This window comes from Felis catus, chromosome A3, assembly GCF_018350175.1.
Source record: "Felis catus isolate Fca126 chromosome A3, F.catus_Fca126_mat1.0, whole genome shotgun sequence".
NCBI lineage: Eukaryota > Metazoa > Chordata > Mammalia > Carnivora > Felidae > Felis > Felis catus.
In genome coordinates, this window is record NC_058370.1 from 41,368,805 (window position 1) to 41,392,538 (window position 23,734).

At 36.0% G+C, this 23,734-nt stretch overlaps 1 protein-coding gene across 1 annotated transcript in view; it reads left to right on the forward strand.

Annotated features, from left to right (window-relative positions):
* The window catches only part of MACROD2 (mono-ADP ribosylhydrolase 2), a 2,026,389-nt gene that overhangs the window by 1,937,617 nt on the left and 65,038 nt on the right, over nucleotides 1-23,734 (forward strand). Inside the window, exon 14 of the mRNA XM_023251484.2 lies at nucleotides 17,370-17,447. Coding sequence (XP_023107252.2) covers nucleotides 17,370-17,447 — 78 coding nt within the window. The remainder of the gene's footprint in view (nucleotides 1-17,369; nucleotides 17,448-23,734) is intronic.

The following is a 23,734-nucleotide window of genomic DNA, read 5'->3' on the forward strand; positions in this document are numbered from 1 at the left end:
GGACAGCAGCAGTCACATACACATATGCATACACAAAACAACGCACATGAGCACCCACACACATACACACAAACGTGTTTTGAGACCCAAATAAATTTGTACAAGATGACGTTTCTCCTAGCTTGATCTACGATTCAGGATGCTTCTGTTATACTGGCAGACTCATCTAAGTCTTTCAAAAGGCATGTTGCAAAAGCCATTCAATTCCTTCAGTTTACCTAACCCATCCATAAATGTTTTCAACGCCAGCCACATTTTGAAGCAGAATCAATTCTAAATATTCCCTCAATCACTGTATCCTAACTATGTAGTAAGACACACATTTCTGTTGACCTCTTCCTCAGAGTAGACAATTAAGGACTTAAGACCACTGTCAGCACCAGGCACTGGGTTTCTCTCAATCCATCTTTTCAACTGCAGGAAGATAAACAACCAGGAAAGTAAACACCAACCTGCATGAGCAGGAGGTACGCAAGCAAACCTTTGCACACATATGCCTTCCTCTTCCTGACAACGCTCTTTTTCCATGGTCAGAGCCCCTCCCGAATCCTTCCCTAGCACTTCTCCCAAGGTTGAGCTAAGAGCACACATCAGACTCTGTTCCTGCTTTATTCCGTGAAACACCAGTTCTTCCATCTTTAATGCCTTTCCCCTCCTCCTACTTAATGGGTCCCCTCTTTGAACCATACTTCCTACCCCACAGTCTCCCTTTTTCATCAAATGTAAAGAAACCAGGAATTTGCTTGTGGTCCATAAGGTGACCATATGCCCTGGATTTTTAAGTACAATTCTAACTGCAAAGATCTTATCTTCTTATCAGACCACATAATATGATTTGTGAGAGGAAAATAATAACAGGAAAAAAAACCTTCTTCCTGAGCATAAGCTGTCACCCCATGGGAAACTAGCTTGGACTATTGTTTCCACAAGTTCTCTGCTAGTTTTTTCAAGAGGAAAAAAATGGAGCTGAGATGTAAAAAATAATAATTATATTCCTCTCCTTCACTCTCAAAATATCTTTTGTCATGCCATATCATCTTTGCTAATTTCTTCCTTTATTTTGAAAATCCTTTCATATTTATAAAGAAATTGTGTGTCCTAAGAGCTTTGTACACAGATCCTAGCTAGTTAGATTTGAATAATAATGGCAATCAGAAAAATATAGTGCCCAAATATAACCTCACTTAATTCTTTCAGTAACTCTTTCAGATGGACTATGAGTTAGGTAACACTAGCTGCTGTAACACCAATGTCAAACTGACAGGAGAGAAATTTATTTTCTCATGTACATAAAACCCACAGTGGGAGGCTGAGTTCCATTGTGTCATTAAGGACTCAAGCTGATGGAGGCTTGTGAGCTCCAGCCTGTGGCCCCCAAAGTTGTCCTGAGTCTTTGTATCCAGTTGGCAAATAAGTAGAAGAGAGGAAGGATTACACAGCAGGGGTTTTTTATGGCCAGGCCTAAAAGTGGCATGTACCACTTCTGTCCACTTTCTGTTGGCCAGAACTCAGTCGCATGGCCCCACCTGGCTGCAAGAGAGATATTCCTCATCCCTGCAAGTTTTTCCTTCTTATGTGACCAAGACAAGGGCAACAGATTTGTTCAACAGCTACCCAGTATCTCCCAGAGATGAGTGGTATTATTATTATTATTATTATTATTATTAATTCTTATCATCGTTACTGTTTTTGTTTTATTTTACCCTATTTTACAAACGAGGCAACCAAGATTCAGGATAAGTAACTAGCCCAGGGCAACACAAGCATTGAAGACAAAAGAATACACTTGAACTTGAGGCTTTTTGAAAAAATAAATAAATAAACCCATTTCCGTGGGTTTTTTTTTTTCCTCTCCTTATCCCATAAGTCTACTCTGTATTAAGAACCACACACACGCACTATTAAGCCTTTATGGGATATCAGCTCATTCCACAGGGAAAAAGTGAGTGGTAAATACTTGGGTTTTTTCCCTCATTTCTGTTTTCAAGGACAATACTATGTTTTAAGTTGTCTGCTATATTTTAAAGTCAGTAATGCCTAGGTCTAAATGATAATATGTTTGAGTTTTTGCATGCTGTTTCACAGCAGACTCCCTCTATAATTTTTATAATGTTTTCATTCTTTATATCCTTCCTTATTCCAGAATCATATTTAAAGTGGTTCCCTGAAAAACGATATCTGTCATGAACAACAGGGTTTTTATATAGGCTAATACATGAGCAGGTATCACAATAGAGGTTCAAATGGAACTCTGGTTCATATATTTGCTTATTGGTTTTCCTACTGGCATATATCTTATTATATTTGGCCTTGGATTGCACATAGTCGTGTTATACAGACAGCTGGTTTTAATGAGTCTAAGGTCAAGTGTATATGCTTGAACCCTAGATGAGTCAGCTAACCTTATATAGGTCAAAAACTCATGGCCATATTAATATATTGTTCTTGAATATGATCTCATTTCATAAGTCAAGTAAAAGGTGACAGCTCCTAAGGCCTACTGCCATTACTTGACAAAGCAAAATAAAGAGTTTACAGCCCACTGTTTCTTGAATTCCTGTAATACTTTCATGTCTCCCTCAAAGTAAAGCACAAACACCTAACTGTAACCTGTAAGGTGCACCATTATAAACTCTACTTGTCCCTCCATTCTTACCTCACAAAACCTTCTCTCCCCTCGGTGTAGTTCATGCTCATCATGGCCTTCCCTCATCATCTTTTTAGTTGGAACCCTCCTCCACTAAAGCTTTATCCCAGCCCCTTGTTTATTACTTCATAACACTTATTGCTGTCTGTAACTATGTAAACCTCTTTATCTTCTGCACATTCACCCTTTGTCCATCTCCCTCCACTATAACTTAAATTTCATGGAGGAAAGGACAATGTCTATGTTGTTTATCATTTTATCCCTGATTAGTACACAATCTGGCCTATAGAAAGCACCAATTAAAATGCATGGGTGTTTTTATGGCCATCAACAGATGTTTACTGGGTTTTTAGCTTTGTAAGACTTGTGATATAAAGAAGAAAATATGATTCTTGCCCTTTAAGGAATTTACAATCTAGATAGGAAAAGGAGATGTGCACGTGTGAGTTACATAGCCAATATGAACATCAACAATAATAGTAGCAGCTAATACTTATCTAATCCTTGTCATACACCAGATTCTATTCAAAGAACTTTACATGTTTTCACTCATTCCACTCTTATCGTGATATAAATTCAGTTATTATCCCACTTTACAGACAAGGGAAGTAAAGCATAGTGCAGTAAGTTAAGTGGTCTAAGGCCACATAGCTAGCATGTGAGACAGCTAACAAAACAGACAAAACAAGACAAGCACCAAGGAAAGATTACACTGAAACATATTGAAGGAGAAGCCCTGGGATTATCTGTGAAATACAGGTAAAGAATATGACATTTGAACTGGGATCTAAAAGATACACAAAAATAATGAACTGGAAAGAAGTTATTCTCATTGAGAAGAAGAGCATCCACGAAAGGGTGGAAGTAGGACATCAGACCACCTATTTTAGGTGCCATGAATAGATCCCCTTAGCTTCATGATGGATCCATCCATCCACTCTTTAATTTGTTGCTAAGTTTGAGCCCTCATTATGGAGAACCCTGAATGCCAGGCTACGAAGTTTGGGTCAAATCAATATAAAGCAAAATTTTTCAATTATTAGATATCATTGGGGCATAAATAGTTTTTTAGTGTGGTGGTTGTCATACATTTTTCATTCTCTTTCTTCCTCTAATTCCTTCTCAGAGCATCCTCTCTGATTATACCTAATTAGACTCTTCTCCCCAGCTATCTCTATTAGCATTTGCAGGTGTTTTTCTATAAGCCCAAGTAGATTTTCTAGTTTTTGATGGACCATCCTTTGGCAAGCTACAATTTCCCATCTTCATAACTCTGGCTTTCAAATAAATACGTCTTTAATTGTTTGTATAACTCAGGCTTATACTAAGTTCTCTAGAACAGCACTGTCCCCTAGAGATAAATATGAGACACAAATGAGAACCACATATATAATTTTAAATTTTCTAATAGCCACATTAAGGAAGAAAAAAGGAAACGGTGAAAATTGTTTTAATAAAATATTTTATTTAACAAACATATCCAAAATATAATAATTTCATCATGAAGACAATATAAAAAATATTGATGTATTTTACATTCTTTTTCTATACTGAGTCTGTAAGAGTCAGGTGCATATTTTGCACTTATGTAACGTGTCATTCAGACTTGCCACATTGCAAGGACTTACTGGCCACATGTGGCTAGTGGCTAATGTATTGGACAGTATGTAGAATTAGCTTGAGAAGAAACATGTGGTAGTGATGTTTTATCACTTTTAGTCTTGAAGCTTTATTCCTTAGGAGCTCTTGCTTGCAGGATTTGATACAAGCAGCAATGATATGACCTGGGCCTTTCTTAACACTTAGGCAGATTTATTTTTCTGGCTACATGTAAAGCTGCAAGGAGTTTCAGATTTTTAGCAGTAAGATCCAATATATCCAATGTTGAAAAGGAGATGCTCTGAAATGGCTCTGTCATTTTCATGTGTTGATATGGTTCACACAGATCCAGCCACTCATAGAACCGTGCTTCCCACCGCAAATGAGATGCTGCTCTCCCTTCAATGGAGAATCTGTGGGCAATCCATATGAGGATACTAATTACAAAAAAAAAATCCTACTCTAAATGCAAGTTGACTTAGATGCAGAAAAGAAATGCACACAGATTGGGCTTTGGTTAACAAATTCAATATATTCCAGCAGTGGTACTTAAAGAGTGGTCCCTGGAGCAGCAGAATCAGCATCACCTAGGAAGTTGTTAGAAATGCAGTCTCTCAGGCCTCACCCCAGACCTACACCATCAGACACTCTGGAGGGAGGGGCCCCCACAGGCTGCATGTTAAAAATCCTTCCAGGAGATCCCAGTGCACACTAATACTTAAGAACCACTGCAGTTAGGAAATAATAAGTTGATGGCAAAGTATGGGGAAGCAGTGAATGTTTGATGTTTGCAAAGAGAAAAAAACATTATTTTTACTCTTCCAATAAGATTCACCACAGGATCCATTGACTTGGCCAGCCTTCATAGTGCAATTAAACTTCATTTTCCCTAGGAACCATATGAATGAATTTCACCAGCAGAATGTCAAGCGAAAAAAACCAGAGAAGAGCATGTATTGTGTACCATTCCATTTATCTAAAGTCTGAAAACAGGGACAACTGATAAATGCTGTTGGAAGTCAGAGTGGTGATTTTCAGAGGGAGGGTAGTGGCTGAAAAGGATGATGAGCAGAGCTGCCAAGACATGATGTGTCCTGTTTCTTGAGCTGGTGCTAGTTATACAAGAGTGTTCAATTTGTGATAATCCATCATGCTGTATACTACATGAAATTTGCACTTTTCTTTATGTATATTTATCTTCAGTGAAAAGTTAAGAATTCCAGGGTATTTTTTTCCTCAAAAACTCTGAACACAACTTTTTTTTAAAGAGTAATTTTTTAACTCTTTTTTTTAATTTTATTTTTTTTATTTTTTTAAATTTTCATCCAAATTAGTTAGCATATAGTGAAACAATGATTTCAGGAGTAGATTCCTTAGTGCCCCTTACCCATTTAACCCATCCGCCCTCCCACAACCCCTCCAGCAACCCTCAGTTTGTTCTCCATATTTTATGAGTCTCTTCTGTTTTGTCCCCCTCCCTTTTTTTATATTATTTTTGTTTCCCTTCCCTTATGTTCACCTGTTTTGTCTCTTAAAGTCCTCATGTGAGTGAAGTCATATGGTGTTTGTCTTTCTATGACTGACTAATTTCACTTAGCATAATACCCTCCAGTTCCATCCACGTAGTTGCAAATGGCAAGATTTCATTCTTTTTGATTGCTGAGTAATACTCCATTGTATATATATATACCACCTCTTCTGCATCCATTCATCCATCAATGGACATTTGGGCTCTTTCCATACTTTGGCTATTGTTGATAGTGCTGCTATAAACATTGGGGTGCATGTGTCCCTTCGAAACAGCACACCTGTATCCCGTGGATAAATGCCTAGTAGTGCAATTGCTGGGTAGTAGGGTAGTTCTATTTTCAGTTCTTTGAGGAACTTCCATACTGTTTTCCAGATTGGCTGCACCAGCTTGCATTGCCACCAACAATGCAAAAGAGATCCTCTTTCTCTGCATCCTCGCCAACATCTGTTGTTGCCTGAGTTGTTAATGTTAGCCATTCTGACAGGTGTAAGGTGGTATCTCCTGTGGTTTTGATTTGTATTTCCCTGATGATGAGTGATGTTGAGCATTTTTTCATGTGTCGGTTGGCCATCTGGATGTCTTCCTTAGAGAAGTGTCTATTCATGTATTCATGTCTTTTGCCCATTTCTTCACTGGATTATTTGTTTTTTTGGGTGTTGAGTTTGATAAGTTCTTTATAGATTTGGGATACTAACCCTTTATCTGATATGTCATTTGCAAATGTCTTCTCCCATTCTGTCAGCTGCCTTTTAGTTTTGCTGATTGTTTCCTTTGCTGTGCAGAAGCTTTTTATTTTGATGAGGTCCCAGTAGTTCATTTTTGCTTTTGTTTCCCTTGCCTCCAGAGACGTGTTGAGTAAGAATTTGTGAGGGCAAGATCAAAGAGGTTTTTTCCTGCTTTCTCCTCGAGGATTTTGATGGCTTCCTGTCTTACATTGAAGTCTTTCATCCATTTTCAGTTTATTTTTGTGTATGGTGTAAGAAAGTGGTCCAGGTTCGTTCTTCTGCATGTCGCTGTCCAGTTTTCCCAGCACCACATGCTGAAGAGACTGTCTTTATTCCATTGGATATTCTTTCCTGCTTTGTCAAAGATTAGTTGTCCATACGTTTGTGGGTCCATTTCTGGGTTCTCTATTTTGTTCCATTGATCTGAGTGTCTGTTCTTGTGCCAGTACAATACTGTTTTGATGATTACAGCTTTGCAGTATAGCTTGAAGTCTGGGATTGTGATGCCTCCTGGTTTGGTTTTCTTTTTCAAGATCGCTTTGGCTATTTGGGGTCTTTTTTGGTTCCAAATTTTAGGATTATTTGTTGTAGTTCTGTGAAGAATGCTGGTGTTACTTTGATAGGGATTGCATGGAATATGTGGATTGCTTTGGGTAGTATTGACATTTTAACAATATTTGTTCTTCCTATCCGGGAGCATGGAATCTTTTTCCTTTTTTTTTTTTTTTTTTTTTTTTTTTTTTTTGTCTTCTTCAATTTCTTTCATAAGCTTTCTATATTTTTCAGCGTATAGATTTTTCACCTCTTTGGTTAGATTTATTCCTAGGTATTTTATGGTTTTGTGTGCAACTGTAAATGGGATCAATTCCTTGATTTCTCTTTCTGTCACTTCATTGTTCGTGTATAGGAATACAAGCAATTTTTGTGCATTGAATTTATATCCTGCAACTTTGCTGAATTCATGAATCAATTCTAGCAGTTTTTTGGTGGAATCTTTTGGGTTTTCCATATAGAGTATCATGTCATCTGCGAAGAGTGAAAGTTTGACCTCCTCCTGGCCGATTTGGATGCCTTTTATTTCTTTATGTTGTCTGATTGCAGAGGCTAAGACTTCCAATGCTATGTTGAATAACAGTGGTGAGAGTGGACATCTTTGTCTTGTTCCTGACCTTAGGGGGAAAGCTATCATCCCCATTGAGGATGATATTAGTGTTGGGTCATTCATATATGGCTTTTATGATATCAAGGTATGATCCTTCTATCCCTACTTTCTTGAGGGTTTTTATCAAGAAATGATGTTGTCTTTTGTCAAATTCTTTCTCTGCATCTATTGAGAGGATCATATGGTTCTTGTCCTTTCTTTTATTGATGTGATGAATCACGTTAATTGTTTTGTGGATATTGAACCAGCCCTGCATGCCAGGTATAAATCCCACTTGGTCGTGGTGAATAATTTTTTTTAATGTATTGTTGGATCTCCTTGGCTAATATCTTGTTGAGGATTTTTACATCCATGTCCATCAGGGATATTGGTCTATAGTTCTCCTTTTTAGTGGGGTCTCTGTCTGGTTTTGGAATTAAGGTAATGCTGGCTTCATAGAAAGAGTTTGGAAGTTTCCCTTCCATTTCTATTTTTTGGAACAGTTTCTAGAGAATAGGTGTTAGCTCTTCCTTAAATGTTTGGTAGAATTCCCCTGGAAAACCACCTGGCCCTGGACTCTTGTTTTTTTGGCAGATTTTTGATTACTAATCGATTTCCTTACTGGTTATGGGTCTGTTAAAATTTTCTATTTATTCCTGTTTCACTTTTGGTAGTGTATATGTTTCTAGGAATTTGTCCATATCTTCCAGATTACCCATTTTATTGGCATATAATTGCTCATAATATTCTCTTATTATTGTTTTTATTTCTGTTATGTTGCTCGTGATCTCTCCTCTTTCATTCTTGATTTTATTTATTTGGGTCCTTTCCTTTTTCTTCTTAATCAAACTGGCTAGTGGTTTATCAATTTTGTGAATTCTTTCAAAGAACCAGCTTCTGGTTTCATTGATCTGTTCTACTGTTTTTTTTTTTTTGGTTTCGATAGCATTAATTTCTGCTCTAGTCTTTATTATTTCCTGCCTTCTGCTGGTTTTGGGTTTTATTTTAAAGTTTGCAATGATTCTATTTGCTGTGGTGCTTTATTAGGTAGGGCCACAAAATAAGATGACATCACAAATGTGTGGTTGAGAACTATTCAGTCCTTACATTGTAGAGTCTTTTGGTCTATAAGAGTAAAGCCACTTCTCATTTTTTCCACCAATGCGAAATCATCAGAGACTGTTGGTTATGAAACTATTCTCACTATCTTTTGGGGGAACTTATCAATATAGTTCTGTACTATACACAGAACTGATAATCTTCCAGTACAGTCTGGTACTGCTGCAAGTACTTGAAAAATGCCAAAATATTTACATGCTGTTTGGCAAACAGTGACTAAACTCCCCTCTTTGCAAGTAATTTTCACTACCATCCTGTCATCCCAGACAAGGCAGCAGGCTCCAGAACCCTGCCCCCGTGGACATGTCCATTCTGATTAGCTGACAGGAATGCCAGTTATTGTTCTGAATATCACCCCAAATTCCCTCATTGCTACTTTTTCACCCAAACAGTGACTGATGCAGTTTAAGGATCAATGAAAATTAATTTGAGAGAATTGAAATGGGGAAAGGGAACCACACATTTAGGGAAAATTCCATCTCCACCTCCATGTTGAGACTTTGTTCTGCTGTGCGTCAGGGATACCAACTTGAATGGCCAACATTCAAAAGTTAAATAAATCATCCAAACCTACATGTTCTGAAATGTACATGTCAGTGTTGTGGAGCGATGTTTGCATGCTCCCCAAACACAAATGTCATATGTTGAGCCAGAGCCCCTGCTGTGATGGTATTTGGAGGTGGGGTCTTTGGGAGGTAATTAGCTTTAGAGTAGGTCCTGATGGGAGCAGTGGCCTTATTAAAAGAGAAGGAGAGATCTCAATTTCTGTCTTTCCTTCTGCATACACACTGATTTGTGTGAGGACACAGCAAGAAGGCAGCCTTCTGCAAACCGGGAAGAGCACCACCACCTGAAACTAAATGAGCCAGTACCTTGATCTTGGACTTCTAGCTTCCAGAGCTATGAAAAAAAAAAAAAATCTGTTGTTTAAGCGACTCAGTCCGTGGTATTTTGTTATGGCAGCCCAAGCAGACTAATATAGTCAGCCATTACATTAGAAAAAACAATTATAATAATTTCTAGAACTCACAGTTAAATTTAGTGTAAAATACTAGTGGATTAAAATACATTATCTTATTATTTCTTCCTAGAAATTAAAAAAAAAACACTTTGAGTTAATCCTTAGTATACTTCCCAAGGTCCTCATAAAATCACATTTTGCAGTATTTTGTTTTAACACATTTTTCTCAGTTTATGAGGCAAAACATTGCCTTCATCATACAAATGCCTCTATACACCCCATTTCCTGTAATACCAGATGTCACCTGATTTTTCCCCCACCAGGGTCATATCTGGAAATGAAATTTACTGAACTTGTTTTATTCTGCATGACCAGGCTGTTCCCCTCTTTAACTTTCTCTAAGTTTCTTGGTTCAGTATTTTTCAATCTGTGTACAAGGTTCATGAGAGTGCTGTACATTTGAAACACCTATAACAGTGAGTGTTTTAAAAAATGGATCTAAAAAAACACTATACTTCTAAAAGTAACATTTGTAAAAGGCACTTTAGAAATGTTTGAAGTACACACATACACATTAAGATTAGATAATGAACTCACAAACACTACAAAGGAAGTAAAGTCAAACTCACACAAGCTATGCAGAAGCGACATATACTGAGGTTACTTCAGTTGGTAGGAAAGTCAGTGAGTCTTCGAAGAAACCATTTCATCATCCCCAAGAACTGGATCATCTGGAGGCAACAGCAGCTCAGGCAGTTCGTCTAGAGACTCAGGCAACTCCTCAAAGAGTTGTCCACTCAAGGAGCATCCAAGACTTCCTACCTTCTTTCCTTCTTCCTACTCTTCTAAAGTCACCAAGTTGCTCATTATCCTTCTTTGTTCCACCTCATCCAAGGCTTGTGGCTCCTCCCTTCTCTTTCAGTAAATCTCTGCCAAGAGACTGATAGTGAATATCTTTGCTATCTTAGTTTGGGTTCTCCAAAAGCAAAATTCTGAGACAAGGATATGGTGGCAAAGGGTTTATTTGAGAGGTGGTCCCAGGAAGCACGGGTAAGGCATAAGGAAGTAGGTCAAGGAGAGGAAGACAGACAAAAGAAGGTACATTAGTGAGCAGGTTACTGCTAAGGGGAACTGGGGCTCCATTTCTCTAAGAAGTGTAGAGTATATTCAAAATTGTCCCCCAGAGAGGTGAGGAAACAGGTTTTATCTCCTGAAGCCTTTAGGGAGTCTCCAGTTGGGCATTAGCTGCTGGGTACTTCTGGTTCATCCAAGGAAAGAATGCCCTCACTCAGAGTCTCAGAAAGGAGCCCATCTCCTGGAACCATCTGCTGTGATCTCAGGAGTATCCCAATGGGATATTGATGGAGCATGGTCGATTATAAGGCTTAGGTATAGAGAGATCTAAACTATCTAGACCACAGAGATAGAAATGGGCTGGAAGAGGTAAGAGAAAGAACAGTAGAGTGAATCCAGCTTTGGGGCATCCAATATCACAATATCATAGGATTATTTATAATGGCAGAAAATTGGATGCAACCCGATTGTCCAAGAATAGAAGCAGTAGTAAAATAGCTTGTGGTAGATCCACAAAGTGAACCACTCTGCAGCTCTTCATATTATAGAATTGTATTCAGTAGCACAGAAGGACATTGAAAAAAAAAAACTGAAAAAAGTGAGGACATGCAACCATTTTCATTTGGATAGGCTTGTGGATCCTTTGAGATGTGAGGAATAAATAGGTGCTAAGGAGAAATCATCCAGGTCTTTGAAGTTCACAGAAAATTAGTAACTCCCACAAAAAGTCCAAATGTCTCCAAACATGTGTCTTTACATCACTTGGGGAAAAAGACAAGCTGTGCTCCAACGAGGTGAGTTTTGACTCAGTCCATTAGGAATGTAGGAAAAAATGGCTCTCAGCAGTGTGGGGTCCTTGCATCCCAGCCACACTACCCAAGTGTCTGGCTGAACACAACCTGAACCCAAAGGTTGAAGCATTTATGAATCTGGAGATAGACTGTTGCTACTGCCTCAACTTCTCCATGAAATAAAGTAACTGAGAAGTGGTGGCCAGCTGCCAGGCTGTGACTATGCTCAGAGTTAGGACCCAAAAAGCCCTCATCATTTCTCCTACAAGGAATGTTCTCTCAAAGACTTTTCATTATCAGATTGAATTAAGAAGTATAAATAAAACACTCCCTGATTTATAGATCAACATATTAATAGAATTCCAAGTCAATTTACACCCAGAACCATAGCTACTTTTCATGCCTGTGGCCTGGTCAGATTTTTTTTTAATCCTTTAAAAAAAGAAAAGGATATCAAGAAATCCTGCTAGGCAAGGCATAGAGAGATAGAGGGAGGTAAGATCAGAAAGGAATCTGAAGGATGGAGGTCAAGGATAGCAGGTCACAGACAACTGGAAACAAGAGCAGATTTGCCTTTGTTTACATTGCCAAGGGGGAAAAATTAACTTGATGGAAAAGGGTAATTAAGCATTTCTTTTTCCATCATAGTCCAGCCTGGCTTCATATCCAGCTGTTCTATTAGACATTGTGATGATCCTTCGTCGAGTCACAGAGTTAACAATGGCCAGTGTGGCACTGATGTCACATGGCACTCCTTTCCCCCACCATTAACCTTTATTTTATAAATAATATAAATCTCACAGTGAGAACAGCCCAACTCAGGTAGGCAGATAATGAGGGAAGCCTGAACAGTTACAGAGGCGTTGTCAGAACAAAGAGATCATTTGGATACCTCAGCAGATTAGCATTGTAAGGAATTTAGAGAGAGTGGTTCAGCACCCTCAGTTCCTATGTGTAGAAACCAAGATTATGTAAGGTGAATGGGTTTTCCTAGAGTTAGGAAGCATGTTGTTGTAAATCCAGAATCACAACCCCAAGCCAGTGTCCATCTGTCACAATTGATCCTCTTACTTGCTTATATTTTCAATAACAACTGCAGAAAAATACCACCTCTGGTGTAGATATCAGCTGGTTTACACAAGTTACTATTTGGAATTTGGCATGTGGTTTCTAATAGAAGCAAAGTTAGTGGTACATGATGGTAGTTTTCTCAGCTGTGCCTCAGAGACTGTTAGTACCCAGATTCCATAACTCTGGGAATGATTGGCCCCTTTTAATGGGGGTTAATGATTGCATAATGAAGACAAATGACCGATCCTAGCTCAGTCTGGCCTCCCAGTGCTCAGGGCAACGGCCTGTCCTACGGACCCAGTTACTTTTCAGGTAAATATAGAGCAGCCTTGTATATCCAGCTGCACTGAGACCAACTACAGTTTAGGTCATTGCCATCGGAATACTCTGGAAATGTATTGCAGGATATATTTTTCCTATATAGAGGAATAGTCACTGCAAAGCTTCAGTGAGACCATAATCGGCTGTGAAGACTCTAGTTTATTGTGGATAAACACACCGTTCAGATGGAGGAAAAACTACTTCATTCTAATTGCTTCACATAATAAACCAGCGATTCAAATGAGCAGGACAGGATAAATGTTTTGCTTCTTGTAATAGAAACAATTGACAAGAATCAGAGGAAATCCAGGTAACTGTGTTTCTGGGCAACTTTTGCATCAAGGTAGGAGACTCATGTATGAATGTGTACATGCTACAAAGCAAGTAGATCAGGCATAGGTGTTTGTAAATAGCATGTATTTTGTTCAGACTCCTTGGAACTTCTGTACCAACATGACCTCTTGCTGCAATTCTAAATAGTAGGCAGGGATTACCTTTTTTACTAGATGGATTTTTGCACATCTCCTGACTTGAAAATGTTTTCAAAGACTGTTAATCACCATTCCATTTTGTACTTTATAGTCATTTCTAATTTTGATGCAAAATGTTGTTTACCAGCTGGATTGCCCACTTCATTTATTAAACACATCTGTGTATGTTTTTGGCTATTTCCTCAAGTCAAATCTACTTTAAGAATTCAAAAAGAGACATTACTTATAAATTCATGAAGCGGACATCAAGTTCTGTGGATAATTCTCAATTATAATGTTAAAAATCTTTTGTAAAATAGCAGTGTCACTAGCATTAAGGTGTAAATTTCTATAGTTATTTTTAACCTTGCTGACATATGAGAGTATGATGGAAGCAATCTCCTTCTAGAGAAATGAGTAACAATATATGTACACATTTTACATATCAATTCAAAAAGGTTTGTGGACCCCTAGAGTATATTCAAGGGTTAAGAACTAAGTTCTTAACTAAGGTTAAGAACTTTTGTTGTTAAGGGGACATTTTTGAAAGTGATAGTAACTATTTTGATTTATGGTTTAGATATGTGTATTGAAAATTCAATAGTTTGATCATTTACCATCACATCTTCAATCTATCCACATACTATTCCATATAGATATGTGTAATTGCATTAAAAATGGCCTACTGTTTAGAATTTCTTTTATGTTTTTTTTAATTTTAATCTATTTTAAATATTCTTTTAAACCTTTTCAACTTCTTAAATGAGAAGATTTTGTTTTAATTTATGAAAGTATATCTTTTTATTCTTGTTAATCTTAGAAGATAATCTATCTTCAGAACTTTGGCTTGAATATTCAACTTAATATTTGCATTTGAAAAAATTTTCTAATAGAACATTGACCTTAAAGATTTTGAAAGTCAGAATCTACATATAAATTTAATTCCAGTTCTCTGCTATTAAAATAGCATTGACTGAATCTCAGAATTAGGTGATAACCCCTTTACATTTTTTGAACATTACCACATGATAATTTTTAGAATAAAATAAGATGAATCCAAGGTACTGCAAGAATTTAGTATATACCACTACATTTTTCACATAGAAATAATACACTCTTTTAGTGACCATCTATACTAGATATATTTTCTTACTTTCTCATTATGAATAATATTTTATACATATACAGTGCAACTTTCATCACCCCCTAGACACAAAAGCTCCACTGTCATTTCAAACCCCCAACTAAGTATAATATAATAGGATCTATGATTTAAAACATTCAACATCCAGTCTTGCCAAGGTTCATGTGACTAGGAATTCAAATAGCCCTTTGGAAAGAGAAACAGCAATGGAAACAGTCTTTCGTAACCACGTGGTCATGTGTGGATGCGGTCATGGTCTTACCGCTTTCATCTAGCTTTATTGTTGTATGTGGAGGTGCAACCATTTCAAATACAAAGCAATATTAACTTGTGGGTTCGGCGATGGGTCGTGTTGTTAGGAAATCCTTGCCATCACATAAAGACATGTACTTGTGTACACACAGAATACAGTTCTACAATATACATAGTGTTTTATATATTTTATTTCTAAAACTAGAACACATTCTTAAATTAATAGTGTGTTATTTATAGTCCATTTGGTAGCATTTTTTTTCTAATCCTATATAATGGTGAAAATAACAATTGATGCCGTCTTGGATTCAATGAAATACGTTACATATAGATTAGAGGACATACTATCAGAAGACACCTACCTTAGCAATGTTAAAACAACTCTCCAAGGAAATTGAAACTGAAAGTTCAATTAATTTGCTAGAGATATAGATTTTAGTGATAGTCTAGAGATTGATTTTTCAAATACTATCACCCATCATATGTGAATAATTAAACCAATAAACTCAATGTAAATCACTTTTTAAAAGACATTTCTTATATAATATTTGGTGCATGAAACATAATGTTTATGTAAATTATAAAGTATAATGAATTATTGTGGATTGTACATAAATATATTTTAAACACATGCAAAATCTTGGATCATCTTAAAACATTAATGTTGAGGGAAATGAGTATTGCCCAAGACTACATATCAAATGATGCCATTTCCTATAAACAAATAAAATTTTCAAAATTAAAATTTAGCCTGATTCATATAGCACCTTTTTAAAATCATTGTTCACTTTCAGTGTTAATGTGGAAGAAAGTATTCAAGGATTTGTTTTTAATCCACATATTAGAGCCAAAATTAAAAAGGCATGTTTTAATGGGAACTGGTTTAAAAATTTTTGACTTGAGTGAGAAAACTGTTTGGAAAATGTGTCTATGTTCACTTTTGCTTCCAAATTTGGACTTTGAAACTTACTGTCAGTCTCAAAAAGAAATAAGAAGCTGTGCAGATAATTAAACATTTGCCTTGGGGGAATTATTTGCAGTTAATTAAAATCATACACTTTGGGTGTATACTTGCTTCACTGGTTATTAAATTTGAATCATATGTTAACTACCCAGGTTTCTCACTTGTCCATCAAATGTTGCTTGTGGCAGGTTCAAGAAAAAAACTTTCTCATAATATTCTAAACCATATTGTTTAAAACTATCTCCAAGTGTAGGGAGGGAGAGAGGGAAAAAGAATAAGGAAACAAAAGAAAAATGATTTATTTGAGACTCCATCTGAATTCCACTCTGTTCAGAGTTGCAACTCAGTGGGGCAATGTGAACTTAGTAGAGAACCCATTTGTAATAGAAGTGTCAGTCGGCCATCCCCAGTTTTCTCCATGGCCATATTCATGGAAGATTAGCTCATGGCTTTTAGATATCTTTAGATTACCACCCTTTTAGCTGCATGAAAATACGCCCTAGATTATGACCTCTAGGAGTGCAGAGTCAGTTACAATTGACGCCCCAGCTTCAAGAAGTGCCTGGTGTAGAGTTGGCCCTTAATAAATATTTTTGGAATGAATGAAAGACCCATTTCTGTCTTGCCACTAACCCACCCACATGCTGTTTCCAATGGCTTTCAAAAGAGCCTACAAGGAGGCCTCAAATATCCAACAAGGAATCCTGTGTAGTCTTGTAAGAGTCCATAGTCACTGAAATCTAGTTGACCATGTTATTTCCTGTAAGTGTATCATATAACAAAAGAAGAACTTATGCTGATTTCACATTTAAATGTGCTATTCGAGGGAGAGGATGAAATTGCCCAGAACAGAAGGTTTTCATTCCCCTTTGCTATTGTTCTACTGGTAGGGCTCCTCAGGAAGATGAACTTAATTACAACTGGATTTCAAAGGTCTGCATCTGGCTTTTTCAGGGACTCAAGGCTCCCATACATGAACAATTGCAGTAATGGAAGCATTAAGAACATTACAACTGATGTTCCTTTAATCTCCTCTACTTTGCCTTCCTTTCATATCCTTTTGCACAATTCTCCAAAGACTTTCACTAATACATAAAGCCTGCTTATATTTTCTTCTTTGTTGCAAAAAGATGAACCAATCAAATTTCTACCATCTTTACCTTCGTACAAACATCTTACACAGTACTTTAGGAACAGCTTATTTATCAATGAAAATATTTAGGTATTTTAATGATATTTTTTAAAAATAATAAATTACATTCCCCAAAGATAGAGCTATCATGTCAGTGCTGGAAGCTGCCCTACTTCCTAGCTAAAAATGCTAACTAGAGGTGGCTCAGTCGGTTAAGCATCTGACTCTTGGTTTCGACTCAGGTCATGATCTTGTGGCTTTGTGGGTCCGAGCCTTGCATCAGGCTCTGCACTGGCAGTGCGGAGCCTACTTGGGATTCTTTCTCTCTCCTCTCTCTCTGTCCCTCCCCCAGATGCACTGTCTCTCAAAACAAATAATAAACTTAAAAAAAATGCTGACTAGAGGTTTTGCTTGTTTGTCATGTCAGATTCTGCAAAGGACGATAGTATTACAAAAGACGATGAAGTAACAGATCATTCTGTGTGTGACCCAGATCATCCCAATGGTAAGTTGTGAACTCCTTTTTCATTTTTTTTTCTACTGAGAACTACTACATTAAAAAACAAACAAACAAACAACAACAACAAAAAAAACCATGAATTTTAGTTTTTCTGGAGACAGAATGGAATCTGATACTATTTTATTAGCTATGAATATCAAGTAATTGGTAACTGCCAAGTTTGGAAGGGAAATTTGCTCTCCACAATCCTCATCACTTATTTTTGTACCCATCTGGATTTATTTATTTTAGTTACCTGCCTATACTCTATAGGCATTGGGTGTACAACTACAGAAATGAAGGTATGATAACAATGAGAATAAATGTGAGACATATAGAGAATATATCTAGAAGACTGAATCTACACATCCTCAGAATACCAAGAAGAGAGACTAGAACAAACAGAAATGAAACAATCTTTAGAAAAATAAGAGAAAAAAGGTTTTCCTAATGCAAACCAGCTCCTCCACCCAAAACACAAGGGTACACATATTTATAGGCCAAGATACTGAAAACTCAAATAAGAACAGAAATCTACAAAGCCTCATGGAATTTCTGAAGATAAGTGATAAAAAAAAAAGGAAAATCAAAATCAGGTTACAAGCAAAGTACCAAAATCAGATTAGCATTAGCTTTCTTCTACAATTCTAAATACTAGATGAAATGGGGTAACATTTCCATTGCTCTGAAGGACACAGTTTCTATATTTAGTGAAGTCATTATTCATGCATGAAGTCAAGAGTAATATTTTCTCAGGAATACGTAGATTAAGAAAATACACCCCTCAAGTATCCTTTCTGAGTAAACCAACAAAAATCCTGTGCAAAAACAAGAAATATAGAAAGGAAGGAAAAAGTCAAGACTGAGAAAGACTCACTTGGAAATGACTATATGATAAGAGACTCTTTAAATGTATGAAAATGTTGAAATAGTTGCTTCAAACTCGGTATCAGAATGTTTTAAATTTTTGCTGTTATCTTTGAAAATTATGGTGTGTTGTTTCAAAATGAGAAAGAAAAAGGAAAGACATGTTCTCAGGAATGAAAGTCTAAATAGATGATTATTGTCACTGAAGATAACTAGACAACCTACACCAACAAAACAAACAAACAAATAAACAAAAATTATGGGCTCTGTTTAAAGGCAACAGAGAGCTAACAAGATAGTGAAGAATTGTCAGACCAGGTTCTGGTAAAAAATACATATCCAGAGATGTGAGCGCAGAATTGAAGCTGTTTTTATTTTAGGTCATTTGCTGATTCTACAAAAGGTATCTGGAGTCCCATTGCTGACAATGGCAAGGGAACACGGTAAACCCTTAGTTTTTGTGTTGAAACCCCAAAGATATGTACCCTAACAGAAATAATGAACCCACAGTAGACCAGCTTTCTGAAAGACTGGTGCCCAGCTTTGAATCATCTCAATCCTCAAATTAAACTAAGACCAACCCAGAATGCTAGTCCCTATAGGCACCTGAGAAAAACAAATGTAAAACATTTATTAGATGGAGAAGGAAGAGTATTACAGATGTCAAGCCATTTACAAAAACTATTTGTTAAACATAATGTTCAGCACACACATACAAAAAAAAAAAAAATAGCCACCACCCCCCACCAAAAGAAACAAGATAACATAAAAAACAGTCAAGAGAAATAGGCCCTTTGGGGCTGAAAATATTAGAGTTATTTTTTATAACTTTTTATAAAGTATATAAAGTATAGAAATAAAGTACAGATTATATAAATAAAGTATATAAAATATAAAGTATAAAATAATTTTGCTGACTGCTATTACAGGGGATAAAGACAAAACTGAAAAACTTAGCTGAGAACTGGAAATTCAAAACAAAACAAAACAACATAAAAGAAAAATAAAGGAAATTCTAAAAGTGAAAGATGCCATTACTGAAATGAAGAATGTAATGAATAGATTCATGGTTTAACCACATATTAGACACAACTAAAAGAGAATTTGTGAACTATAATTTAGGTCAGAAGAATATATCCAAAGTAAAAACAGTAGAGATGGCAAATGCTGAAGAAAGGGAACAAATACAGAGGATAGAATGATAAAGTCTATCACAAATGTACTAGAAGGAACAAGTGAAAAGAATTACAAGCATAGTAAATACTAATTATTGGATAAGTCTAAATAAATATCAGTGATACCAATTCTTTTTAAAAAATATTTTTTTAATGTTCATTTATTCTTGAGAGATAGAGACAACGTGAGCAGGGGAGGGACAGAGAGAGAGGGAGACACAGAATCCAAAGTAGGCTCCAGTCTCTGAGCTGTAGGTCTCGAACCCACGAACCGCAAGATTATGACCTGAGCTGAAGTCAGAAGCTTAATCGACTGAGCCACCCAGGTGCCCCTGTGATGCCAATTTTGAGAATAAGCAGGAAGGTATGACCTATAAGAGAAGAGAAGTCAGTTAATATAAATCAATTCAGAAATGGCACAGATAGCATAATGAATATGAAAAGCCATGTTAAAAGGTATTATAATTGTATTCCACATCTTCTGAAAGCTAAAAGAAGTATTGTTTATGTTAGAGATATTAAAGATATAAAATGACCCAAATTGAATTTCTAGAGATGAAAATTACACTTGATGGGAATAATGGCAGATTAGCCACTGCAGAAGAAAAGATTAGTGGATTTGAAGATGTAGCAATAGAAACTATCCAAATTGAAACACAGAGAATAAATGACTGAAAACTGAAAAGATCATCAGTGAGCTACAGAAGAACGTGAAAGGTAATACCAATTCCATATACATAAATTGAAATCTCTGAAGGCAAGCATGGGAAAGGAGGAGGAAAAAAATACTTGAAGTAAAAATAGTTGAAATTTTCAAAACTTTGATGAAAACTATGAACCCACATAGCCAAGAAGTTCTACAACCCCAAAGCACAAGAAAGGTAAAGAAAATTATAACCGAGTACATTGTAATCACCTTGCTCAACACCAGTGATAAACAAAAATTCAAAAACAATCAGAAGAAAAAGGCAAGTTACATAGGAATAAATATAAAGATGAAGCAAAAGTCTTATTGGAAACTACAAACTAAAATTACAGGCTAAAGCATGGATAATGTTAAATTAAAAACCTACAGAAGCCTACATAGGGTACGATTTCATTTATATCAAGTTCAAAAAGCAGGAAAAGATAACAATACTATTTAGAAAAGTCATGTTTGAGTGGGAAAATGATCAAGAAAACCTAGGTAGTGATTACTCTGAGTTAGAGTGCTGATTAAGTTTGGTGATTAGGGAAGAGGTTCTGATTGGCCCATGAGCAGGGCTTCTGGCTGGACAGTTATCATAAGGATATATAGTTTTTCTAGTTGCTTTTGGTTATTTGATTGAGCTGTCTATATTGTTTGTGAACTTCTCTATGTTTGTTGCATTTTTATAGAATAGTTAAAAGAGGAATGAAGAAAGGGAGAAAATAAGAAAGAGGGAGAGAAAAGAAAGGAAGTATCAATGTCAGAGTTGATACAGCAAAGATTATAGTGGGAAGCGGGAAAGGTTGTACAATATGCTGACTTCAGTCAAAAACTAAAAATCTTGCTCTGCTATAGATTATGACACTATAAATTTGAAAAACTTGATGATAATCACAAATAGAATTAAATCACAATAGAATTAAAGGAAGAAATCTTACTCTTTAAATTTCTCAGAAAGATCATACCAAACATAAAAGTGTATTCAATAATGCAAATAATAAAAAAAATAAGTAGGAGTATAAGAAAAGCACAATATATCAAATAAGATAACAGAAACACAGGCAACTAATTATGACAAGAAATATAATTAGGTTGCTTTATTAAGTGTAAAAGCCAATCAGGTTGAATTAATTTTAAAAAATAATAAGGGCGTAAAAAATATAAAGTCAGAAAAGGTGTATTTGGGAAGTGAACATCAAAAGAAAACATGGGAAACTACTTTAGAATCTATCCAGTTAGAGTTCTAGCAAAAAGTATTGAGCGAGAAAGCGAAATTTCATATCAGTAAAAATTTAAGTCCCTGATTTAATATAATAATGATGGGTTTTTATGTGCCAGATGATGTAATATGAATAAAATCCATTTGGAAATTCAATGGGGGAATTCACTGATAATATTTTCCGTCAATGACAGAATAAATAGACTAAAAATAATATGGAATCTTTGAAAAATCTGATTAGCAGTGTAGTTCTACTTTAGGAATAGACAAGTTGATCAATGAAACAGAATAAAGAGTTTAGAAATAGACCAAAGTAGATCTAGGTTTTTAGTACATATTCAGGCTGACATTTCGAAGACAGATAACTCCATAAATGGCATTAAAGACAACTAGTTGACCATTTGGAAAAATCACCTGAATCCCAGCTTAACCCTTATACCAACTTAAATTACAAGAGGACCCAAGATAAAATGTAAAAATAAAATTAAAAATACTAGACTAAAAGAAATAAATGGCAAGGTATTTTTTTAATTTTGAAATAAGAACTGCTTTTTGAACTGTAAATAAAAACACATACATGATTATATGCATATATGTACCTGCAATATGTGTCTGCATATGTCAATATATGTCATAAAAGAAATGACTAAATGTAAATATACACATTTTGAGATGATAAAGATTATAATCAAATTCTAAAGAAAAACTTCCAGGAAAAGTATGCTCAGCCAAAATAACAAAGAATTGATTTTCTTACTAAAGAAAAAAAAAGACCTCATAATTCAGTAAGAAAAAAAATTAGGAGGAAAACAGGCAATGGACTCAATTATAATTTACAAAGTAAGAAATATAGTCATAAATATGAAGAAATTACTCTCTTACTTAAGGAAATGCAAATAAAACATGATTTCAGTGTCTTCTCCTTTTGAGTATCAGGTGAGTTTTAGTAGGATTGATAATACACAGAATTGGTAGGAATAGGGTATCCAAACATGCTCACACACCATTGATGGGAGCCTGAAAGGTGTAACCTCCTTATCAGCAATTTTGATGAAACCTAATAAAAAGTAAAATGTTCATACTTTTATCCAAGAGCTATGCTTTAGGAATTTGTCTTAAAGTAACATCCACCAAGAGTAGGGAGACATGTATTTACAAAAATGTTCAGGGCGCCTGAGTGGCTCAGTCGGTTGAGCGTCCAACTTTGGCCCAGGTCATGATCTCACGGCTGGTGAGTTCAAGTCCCGCCTCAGGCTGTGTGCTGACAGCTCAGAGCCTGGAGCCTGGAGCCTGCTTTGGATTCTGTGTCTCCCTCTCTCTCTGCCCCTAGCCCATTCACATTCTGTCTCTGTCTCTCTCAAAAATAAGTAAACATTAAAAATTTAAAAAAAAAGTTCAGTGCACACACGTATGCATGCACAGGTGTATATCTACATACATATGTATACACACACAGGAAAGATCACAGTTTACAATATTAACAATGACAAAGTCATAAAGCTATAAATTATAGTTATAAAATTATTCATCGTGCTCAACACTTATATGTACTTTTCACTGTTTCCATGAGGAAATTACAATTCTTTTGTAACTGCAAGAAAAAATAATTTTAGAAATAATTTACATTAAGAAAGTAAGGGTTTTTTTGGCCCCAAGAGATGACAAAAGGTTCTAGAAGATAATCAAGTTCACACTAATCTAGTTTTAACTTTTGTTCTGAAACTGGGGTATTTTTAGACATGGTAAACATAAAATTTTGAATATTTGCAGCAATCAAGTTTCCAGTTTAACAAAAGGACACAATTTCCATTATCTTTAAGACAAGCATCTAACAAGCAAAGTCTTTGTTCTTATGAAGATCTGAGCCTATAATAATCTGCAAACAATAAAACTATACTTTTGTTACTATTGTTCAGAAACAGCCCATTTACAGCCCATTTACAGACTGAATTTAGGTTTATCCTCTAGAAATGTTTAGTTCCAGACTGATGGCCCCAGTCCAATTTTTATGCAAATTATTTAAAGCATTAGCTTGAGCCAAACTTAATTACCAGGGCTCCAAGAAATAATCACGTGATCTATTTCTAAAGAAAAGTGAATGGATTTTTGGATTATCTGTTCTAATAGTCCCCTCCCATTAGCATGGATGATTGAGTTCACTGTATAAAAATATATATATGAACTGTGGGATCCTTTATATTCCTTTGTTTCCTCTGCCAGGAGGGATTAGGGCAGAGGACAGTGGGTGGAATTCAACTAGACTGAATGTGGAGAGGCAAACATAAAGCTTGCCCCCATGGGGTCAAGAAAGCAAGATGGAATGTGGAATGTCTGAGTGCACTGC